Below are 10,334 nucleotides of genomic sequence, written 5' to 3' on the forward strand. Positions count from 1 at the left end.
GTGCTCCGCAACGGGAGAGGCCGCAGCAGAGGGAGGCCCGCATACCACAAAAAAAACAAACAAACAAACAAACAAACAAAAAAAAAAAAACAAAAAAAAAACACTATCTTGGCAAAAGTGAGTGAAAACTGACAATATGTCAATTTCCTGAGTGAAAACTGACAATATGTCATTTTCCTCGAAACTTACTGATGATATATTAGGTTTAGAAAGTGCCTGTGACATCCATCAGCACACACAGTCACAATTTTTTTGGGGGGTGGATGGATGTTAACTAAACTTAATTGTGGTAATCCCTTTGCAATATATACATACATCAAATCATTATGTTGTATGCCTAAAACTAATACAATGTTGTATGTTGATTATATCTCAATTTTTAAAAATGGTCAGCTTTGCTATCCCTTAGCTCAGATAAACATGTTAGTAAAATCAGTAGCTGGGACACATGTAATTCTAACTTGAGACTTCTGAAAAATATAACATGAATGAAAAGAAGAGTATGATGTCAAATTGCTCATTTTGATTTACTTTAAATATCTAGAAACAATTTATACAATTTCAGAAACTATATCACACTTAATGATAATACTTCTTTATATGTATATAATACTTTGCGAATAAAAAAATTTTTTCACAACATATATTATTTGATTTCTACTGTATTTGTTCCTTTGGGAGAGATGTCTTCAAACATTATTTTTAAAAAAGAGAAAGTGCCTCTGAGTAATGAGTGTAATTATTATCTGAGAAATCTTGATAAAGTGTTTTTCTTATACCTCCCAGAAGTCAATAACTTTAGTGTGATTGAGTAACAACCCCCCTGGCAAGTCAAATGGCTTCCAAATCTTGGCTATTGACCAATTAAATGAGAACCTAGTCAGGTACAGATAAAAGATCAATCAAAATAATATTTGATAATAGATCACTATGTAATTGACCAGAAGGACTTCAAAGAATTGAAAGGCACCGTTATAGCAGTAACCTTTTTCATGCTCTTGTACTTATTTATGTAAAATATTTCCTCAGGGTTTAAACCAATAAAAACGGAAAGAGTCACACGATTAATGTTGAAGCTTTTCTGGTTTTATCCATAAACTATGTTCATTAATGGGTATATGGAGTAAATTTAAAAGTTACCTTTCATCTTATTAAAAGATATCTTTTCAAGAAAGATTTCCTTTTCTCGCTTAACAATTTTATATCAGCAGTTGTAATATATTTATATTGTTTTTATGTATTTGCAATTGTAATAAGAAGTCAATCTAGAAGAATATTTTCCTACCCACAGTTTTACGATCACATGAAATTTAAAAATCTAATTTAGATAGACATTCTTGTTTTGTATCACATTTCATTTCAACTATTTAAAACAGACTTTTAAAAACAAAATATATATTGAATAGAATACAATTTTACATGGGACCAGTACGGAAATGTGAAATCAAGAAAAAAGAATAATAATGCAAAATGTTTTATTGTTATAGAAGAGTTTGTCTATGTATCTACGTGATTTTTAAAGTGATCGTATCAAGCTTTATTAGATACATTTAAAATGTCAATATTTATAAGATGCTATGAAATATTTTCTTTCAAGTCTTTAAAATTATGAAGAAGCTTTTTGTATGCCAACTTTGAAATGCGAGGGCACAGAAAGTTTTAAAAAATTCTTTCAACGTATGGCTGCAGAATTTAGGAAACAGGCTGTGTGGCTCCAAAACCATCAGCCGCTCCTGAGAATTCAGGGAAGTGGTTTCAGACGGTGTAACTCAGTTACTCTGACGAAGGGCCCTCCCGATCACAGCGGCTGGGGCTGGAGAACTGGAAACTAACACATTCGGAAAGTAACATATTCCTCATCTTCTGAATGTACCACGGGCAACTAAAATAGAAGCCACATGACGCTTTGTGCATCTATCTAGTTTTTAAAAACCCACAAAACAAAAAACAGCTAAAGTAATCTATAATTTCATTTCCCGGAAGGTGGTGCAAAGCTGCCAGAAGCCCCACGAGGTTATTAGCACGCAGCCCCTGCGGTGTTAGTACTCACATTCGAGCCCCTTCCCAGTGCGGACTTGGAGGCGTCCTCATCGCTGTCTGCCCCCGGCTGCCTGAGTTGCTCTGCCTGGAACAGAAGCAGGACGCCCGTCATCTCCAGGTGAGAGCAGGATCACACAGAAATTATTAAAGCAAACCACGCCCGCCTGGCCGTCCCTCAGGACAGCAGCATCCGCACAAACAGCTGTAATCCACGGCCACGATTCCTCAGCTTGGGAACCTGAAAGCTGTTCTAAAACAGCCCCTAAGCAGTGCTCACAGATCTGACAACCACAATTTTGAAATTCCTGACTCACGGAGTGTGAGTTTTCAGTTTGTCTTTTTCCCCAGAGCATCTCTTTTGCTTAGAAGAGATACAATATGAAAACAGCAGTGGGTCTGAGCTGATCAGTTGGCTCCGAAAACCAATTAATTCAGTAGGTTTTGAGGATTTCTGCGTTTTAAATTCAGTTTACCGCTGCATTGCTGATTGATTGGATACACATCAAAATAACTCACCAAATACCTCACTCCCTATCCATAAAAGGTGAACAATACTGACATCTCACTTCATTGTCTAAAAGAAGGTTTCCCTTGATGGTGTGGTGACCTCCAGACAGAGAACCACCAGGTGCCCTGGAAAATACAGCTCTGGGCCACACCCTGCCCTCCCAAATGAGGATCTTTGGGGGTGTGACCTAAGAATCCAATTGTTACACTAGATCTTAAGGTGATTCTAAGGTATCTTCAGAACTACTTGGTTAGGAGAATAAATAATGTCAAAATGAAACAAAGTTAGCACGATGAAAGAACATTAAAATACCAAAGTTTTAAAACAAGGAAGGATATTTTCCCTCATTGACTTCAGCCAAAATGGTATCTTTTTAGCATATTCTCTCTTGAGATTTTACACACACATATGCATGCTTTTTTCCTTTACGTAGATAATAAAGACTCACTTTAACTTTAAATGTCTCCATTCTTAGTATTTTGTTCCCAGACACGTGTAGACTATCTGGCATCATAGGATTTTAGAAATCATTTAAAAAATGATTTACTCAGGACTTCCCTGGTGGCCTGCCAGGGAAGGAATCCACCTGCCAATGCAGGGGACATGCGTTCGAGCCCTGGTCTGGGATGATCCCACATGCCACGGAGCAACTAAGCCCGCGAGCCACAACTACTGAGTCTGCGCGTCACAACTACTGAAGCCCACGCGCCTAGAGCCTGTGCTTCACAACAAGAGAAGCCACCACAGTGAGAAGCCCACGCACCACAACGAAGAGTAGCCCCCGCTCACCGCAACTAGAGAAAGCCTGTGCGCAGCAACGAAGACCCAACGCAGCCAAAAACAAATAAATAAATTTATAAAAAATTTTAAAATAAAAAATAATTTACTCCAAAGCCTCCTGCTCTTAATGAAGAAAACCCGAGACCCAGGCTTGCCAGGCAGTGTACAGTGTGTGGACGGTGAGAGCCACGGCTCTGGAAAGACAGGCGGGTCCGAATTCCAGCAACACTAGCCCTGGGATTTGCTCAGCCTGGGCTTCTTCACCTGTAAAATGGGGTTGATAATGCCTCTCTCACCAGGTTTATAGAAGATTAAAGGAGGGTGCATTCAGCACAGCATCTCAAACAATAAAAAGAGAGAGAAACAAGGAAGGAAAAGGTTCATGCCCCAAACAACAAATAACCCAGTAAGGTTAGGACTGTATAAGGGCGGTTGAGCGCAAAATAAAATAAAATAAATGAGAGGGAAAGATGGGGTACAGCAGAGGGAAAGCCCCTGGGGCCCACAGACCAGGCTTCCTCACCATCTGTGGCATTGTCACAGGTGTTTCAGACTCTCATGGAGAATGCTGCCAAAACCATCACACGCATTAGGCTCTTATTCTGCTTAAAACAAAGGCATTTCTAGATTTTCTACTGACTTCGCTGGCAGTTTCATGTCTCAAAAGCAGGAAGATACAGGAAGAAGGGCTCTTGAGAGCTTGGTGTGAGGAAAGGGTAGATTTTCTGTGAATTAGAATTGTGAGAACCAAAGAGGCCAGCGGTGCCTGCGGTCCCAGCAAACTGACCTCAAATGTCAGGAACCATATTACTCAGCCATCGAAAAGAATAAAATCACGCCATTTGCAGCAACGTGGATGGACCTAGAGATTATCAGACTAAGTCAGTCAGACAAAGACAAGTATCATATGATATCGCTTGTATGTGGCATCTAAAGTATGATACAAACCAACCTATCTATGAAACAGAAACAGACTCACAGACATAGAGAACAGACTTGTGGTTGCCAAGGGGTGGGGGAGGGAAGGACTGGGAGTTTGGGATTAGCAGATGCAAACTATTATACACAGGATGGATAAACAACAAGGTCCTACTGTATAGCACAGGGAACTCTATTCAATATCCTGTGATAAACTATAATGGAAAAGAATATGAAACAGAATATATGTATATATAACTGAGTCACTTTGCTGTACAGCAGAAATTAACACAACACTGTAAATCAACTATACTTCAATAAAAATTTTTTTAAAAGATGACAGGAACCAGAAACCCAACATTAATAGATTGAAGGGAAATTCAAATGTGAAACTGAATCTGTAATTTCAAGTAATTCTGGCAGGAAAGGAAAGGATGGGGGAGGAGGGAAGAGGAGGGGGACAGGATTGGGGGGTGAGGGCACAGAAGATCTTAAGTAGAGACACACACGGAGCAGAGATTTTCAAAGGACACGTGGAAACAGGGGGAAACGCACACAATCGGTAATAAGACAGAGAATCAAGAATCCACAATGAAAGCATCAGGCAGTCAAGAGCCATGCACTGGAGTCTGGCAGAAACTCCTGAGGACGGGACCCCTCACTAGTTCAGGTGGTGACTTCTCTCTGGGCTGCCAGCTTCCACCCAGCCCGCTCACTGATCTCTCACCTCCGAACCGCAAGCTGACCCGGGATCTAACCCCAGGACCCTGGGCAAGTTTATTTCTTTGGGCCCCAGCGTCCTCCTCAGGAACATGGGGTGGCTGGTAATTCTGACGCCATGGGCTCCGGAAGGTCAGGACACATGCAGGCTGGTGCACAGATGCAAAAGGGCCACGCGCTGGGCAGAGAGGGCCCTGGACCAACGTGCGTCCACCCTACTCACGCCTCCTCTACGCTCCGTGGATGGCGGATGCTTCCAAACCAGCTGGCGGATCAAAGACTAACGTTCCCCACGGCGGCCCTGTCTTTCTTAGTGCCACCTACTAGTTAAGAGAAAATACTTGACCCGGCAAAATAAACCTTTTTAAACCAACACAATAGGGATCACAAGCACTTTCCTTTCTTGGTAGTTAAAAGGCAGGTATAGCTTGAGAATTTCAAAGATGATTTTAAACGTGTTCATTTTTACTCTCCGTACTGTGACTTTATAACACTGTACCCAAATTACGGTTTTAGGATTTATTAACTAAGACCAACCAGATCAATAAAATTAACTTATTCAGCATATTCCCAAATCATATGGGGAGGAGCAGGGAACATCTAAAATTTACTGGCAAATGGACCCACTCAGCAACTGATGTTCTTCTCCACAAAGCGGCCCCTGGGCAGCTCCCTGAGGCTGCACCAGGTTGTACAAGTTCTGAAGATCTGGCTCATCTGTCGGGATACTGGGTATTTATATAAACTTAACCGTACCATGCATTCACTTATCCACGCATCCAGTGGTTGTTTACGGAGCTTCAACCTCCTTCCAGGACTGTGCAGGTACCAGCAGAGAGGGTGCCTGGCTTCGTGCTCTGCCGGTGAATCAGACACCACCACCCAAGGCCACTGTTTTAGGAACCAGGTGTGGGATATGAGAGGCATTTGTGCATACCGACACAACGCGCTAGGGACCCTACTCCCCGCAGGAGTCAGGACTCCTACGGGTATCGAGACAAATTCCGAGAGAGGCTGAGGACAAACATCTCAAGAAACTATGTGTACAGAATGCAGAATCATATGTCAATTTGACTGATATTTGATACTGAATCAATTACCTTACTATCGCTTCTTTTATTGACTTTGAAAAATCCCAGAATTTTTTTCTTCTCTTTATCTGTCTCACCGTCGCCAAGTGATGATTTTCTAAAGGTTTCTGGGGGAAAGAAAAAAATACTACGTTATTCTTAAGCATATGAAACATTAAACACTTTAATAATATCAACAAATGCTTTTTGTACTCCAGTCTTAAACTTTAGTTCTTATAAGAGAGCAAAACCATCAACTCTTTCTCTCAAAAGTGTTCTGAGCCACCCAAAGCCTCCAGCTGGGTTTACGAAATCTCTAAAGGTTCTTATAACCCTTAGTATCATAAAAACAAAACAAAACAAAACAACCCCGAATAAATCCAGAAGTTCTAGGGCAGTACTGTGCAACAAAAATTAAAGGGACTATATGAGTAATTTTGCATTTTCCAGCAGCTGCACCAAAAAGAACCAGGTGAAATTAATTTTAATAGTGTTTTATTTCACCCAATAGATCTAAAATATTAGTATTCCATCACATAATCCATATAAAATTATTAATGAGGTGTTTTACACTCGTTTTGGTACTAAGCCTTCAAAATGCAGTGTGTACATCACAGCACAGCTCAGCCTGCACTGGCCACACGCCTCGTGCCTGACAGCCATGCCTGGTTTGGGGCCATCAGACCGGAGGGCACAGCTCTCAGGACTGCGACACCTGTGCTAAACATCTGCTTTCAGGATTATGAGGGTGGCGGTAAAAACACAAACTAAATAAACTACATCAACGGCTTCCCGGCTTGAGGAGTCCACTCACTTCCAGAAGGTGGAGTAACAGCGATGGTTTACCCAGGGGACACCTGAAATAACCACGTCGGCTCCTCCATGACCCACGTCCCCAGATCTTTCTTCCTCTACCTCAAACAGGATGTCTTCCTTTTTCCTTACATTCTCTAGGGGACGTGTTTTTTCTTCTACTGTTTTTTTTTAAATTCTTGACTTCCTAATCCTCCATCTTCTCCATTTCCTGGAGTTTTCTTCAGCGGGATTTTCGAGCTAGAATGGATGCTCCGGAGGTCCAGATGGGGCACCAAAGCCCAGACCAGTCAGGCTGCTGACGACACAGCCAAGGGCCACGGTCTCCAGGGCAAGGCAGAAATGGTGGCGGCAGCATCCCGGGGACCCTGGGCCACACCAGATGCCCACATAGGAGACTCTGGGGATGGGGCCCAGCACTCCCCACTCAACAAGCACCCCCCCCACACCCTGGGATGCTTAAGCTGTGGGGACCACACTTGAGAGCCAGCGGAGCAGAGCTTAAGGACGCCGCCGTGTGGGCGTCCTGGGCCTCGGTTTCCCCATCTGCAGGTTGAGGATGACTCAGGTGACCGAGCCTGGCACCCTCGGTGCCACCACAACCATCGTGACCGTTATTCATTGACCGATGACACTCCGAAGGCCACTCCAGGCCTTTGCCATCTGCTCATCCTCCTCTTCTCCTCCAAGGCACACAGATACGGCCAGAGGAAAAGATGTTTAGGTGTTGCTGAAGGACTGAAAAATTAATTTCCCCACACCGCTGCCAATTGCTGGACCGCCAAACCACTGGTGGAAAAATGTGGACTGCCTTTTACAAACTCTGCCACCGAGATACCAACCCAAAGCAGGTAAATACCGCTGAACTGCTTATCTGCTAACCAAGAATTTCATATTCCAACTTGAGGAGGCAGACGGGGAGGTCGGAGCCTTTGTGACATGCATTAACTTAATACTGTCCTCCCGATGAAGCAAAAACCAAGCCCCTGAATCCCTGCATCCTGTCAGTGGCAAAGGCTCCGGTTTTGGTCCCAGGAAGCAGGCCTCTCAGCTTCATGCAGGTGGCCCCAGCCGGGCCAATCAGCGGTCCCCACATCACATGACATCCAAACCAGCGAGGGGACCGGCTTCAGCGGTAAGGCATGCATCCCCCCGGAAACACACGTGCACGTAGGGTTCACGGTTAATTGCACCAAAACCCTCTGTTAGGCCCAGAGCCTGTAGCAAAATATTCTGTACCGCAGAGTAAAGCTATATGTGGACAACAGTATGGACCAACATGTATGTTTGTACCTCTGATGTTTCTGGAATTGACTGCTATGTGACACAGATGTAGAAAGTGCAGGATATGACAGTGCCTGAGAGATGAGGGAGAGAGAACACATCGCTGGCACACAGGCTGCTAGGCCAGCCATACAACGGTGAGACTGGATCAGAAATTCAGCCTCTCATTTCTCTTCCTGGACAAGGGGAGCGGCTGGCCACCCGCCCCAGGACCGAGGCTCGGGCTCGGGACACAGAGCTGCCCCAAGGGGACCGAGAGGCCACAGCCCACAGCTGCCGGGCTCCGAGCTGGGCCCCAACCAGACCGTCTGATCTCAAAGGTGAGGCTCGGAGATTCTGGACTGATGGGGCCTCCTGTGAGGCTTGCGACCGGCAGGCACTGCGGAAGGATGGCCTGGAGGGCAGAGCAAGGGCACTTGGTTTTTCTGACAGGGTTCCCATCCATCAGCCAAGACCCCCAAGGTGCCCCGCCTGGTTCGCAGCCAGGCCCGGAGAAGATACGCAAGTTAAGACCTCGAAGCCACGGTTCTAAATGGATGGCAATTTGAGTGTGGAGTTTATCTTGTTTCAATTTACTCCCATTTACTAAGACTTAGATATGAATAAAAACACAGGGGAGGTTGAGTCTCATCCGTCTGGAAGTTTCAAAGTGATCTGGAAGGTGATACGGATGAGCTGAGGGGTGTGGACGGATGGAGGATGCCGCAGGGGCCCTTGAAAACATCCACTTTTCCGGATGCAGAAATGGAGCCAGCTGTCGGGGGCCAGATCAGGGTCACCAAGCTTGTAAACGCAAGAGGGGAACTGGGTCTGCATCGCAGGGAAATGTGCACATTTGTAAGTGACCATCCCCATGGTGGGGGTCGTAAAAGAACAGGCAAAATAGCTCTGCTTCACCTTCCCCGCTGCCCTCAGCCTTACCATATCCCCCAATCGGATCACTCAGAACTGATCAAGCCTTCATATATAGGAGTCTTCTGCTCAAACCAACTATCTATTCATGGTGCTTCTTTTTTTAATTGAAGTATAGCTGATTTAAAACGTGTTAGTTAGTTAGCTAGCTAGATAGATTGATATAGATATATACATAGAGTGATATATTCTTTTTCAGATTCTTTTCCATTATAAGTTATTACAAGACATTGAGTATAGTTCCCTGTGCTATACAACAGGCCATCTCTTTTATATATAGTAGTCTGTGTATCTGTTAGTCCCAAACTCCTAATTTATCCCCTCCCCTCTTCCCCTCTGGTAACCTTGAGTTTGTTTTCTATGTCTGTGAGTCTGTTTCTGTTTTGTAAATAAGTTCATTTGTATCATTTTTTTTTGGATTCCACATATAAGTGATATATCACATGGTATTTGTCTTTGACTTACTTCACTTAATATGATAATCTCTAGGTCCATCCATGCTGCTACAAATGGCATTATTTCATTCCTTTTTATGGCCGAGTAACATTCCTTTGTATATATGTACCTCATCTTTACCCATTCGTCTGTCAATGGACACTTAGGTTGCTTCTGTGTCTTAGCTGTTACAAATAGTGCTGCTATGAACATAGGGGTGCATGTATCTTCTCAAATTAGAGTTTTCTCCAGATATATGCCTAGGAGTGGGGTTGCTGGATCATATGGTAATTCTATTTTTAGCTTTTTAAGGGACCCCCCCCATACTGTTCTCCATGGTGGCTGCACCAATCCCACCGATAGTGTGTGTAAGAGGGTTCCTTTTTCTCCACATCCTCTCCAGCATTTGTTGTTATTTGCAGACTTTTTAATGATGACCATTCTGACTGGTGTGAGGTGATACCTCATCATAGTTTTGATCAGCATTTCTCTACTAATTAGCGATAATGAGCATCTTTTCACGTGCCTGTTGGCCATCTGTATGTCTTCTTTGGAGAAGTGTCTATGGTGCTTCTTAAAAGAGAGTCCCTCTCTTTGTAGCGTCCATCTGCCCTGTATGACGGAGGAGGTAACAGGTGAGGAATATGAAGGGAGACCACTGTCAGACACGACACCTGGACTGTGGCTCCAGAACAAAGCCCAGGTTTTCTGCATTATTTTTCTTTCTAGAAACAAAGTCTAATGTTAACCACTTTACCAAACATCGACAGAAATTTCTATAAAACCCAAACACTCATTGGGATTTTAATGACCCTCTTGGAGTGTGTGTGTGTGTGGTGTGTGTGTGTGTGTGT

The 10,334-nt window shown here is 43.7% G+C and overlaps 1 protein-coding gene across 1 annotated transcript in view; it reads right to left on the reverse strand.

Moving 5' to 3' along the window:
* LOC102992902 (protein cordon-bleu) overlaps positions 1–10,334 on the reverse strand; it is a gene marked incomplete at its 3' end in the record, with an annotated part of 48,048 nt that overhangs the window by 31,188 nt on the left and 6,526 nt on the right. Inside the window, exons 4-5 of the mRNA XM_055082972.1 lie at positions 6,067–6,164; positions 2,051–2,125 (exon numbers count right to left, since the gene is read on the reverse strand). Coding sequence (XP_054938947.1) covers positions 2,051–2,125; positions 6,067–6,164 — 173 coding nt within the window. The remainder of the gene's footprint in view (positions 1–2,050; positions 2,126–6,066; positions 6,165–10,334) is intronic.

Source organism: Physeter macrocephalus, unplaced genomic scaffold (assembly GCF_002837175.3).
Source record: "Physeter macrocephalus isolate SW-GA unplaced genomic scaffold, ASM283717v5 random_406, whole genome shotgun sequence".
NCBI lineage: Eukaryota > Metazoa > Chordata > Mammalia > Artiodactyla > Physeteridae > Physeter > Physeter macrocephalus.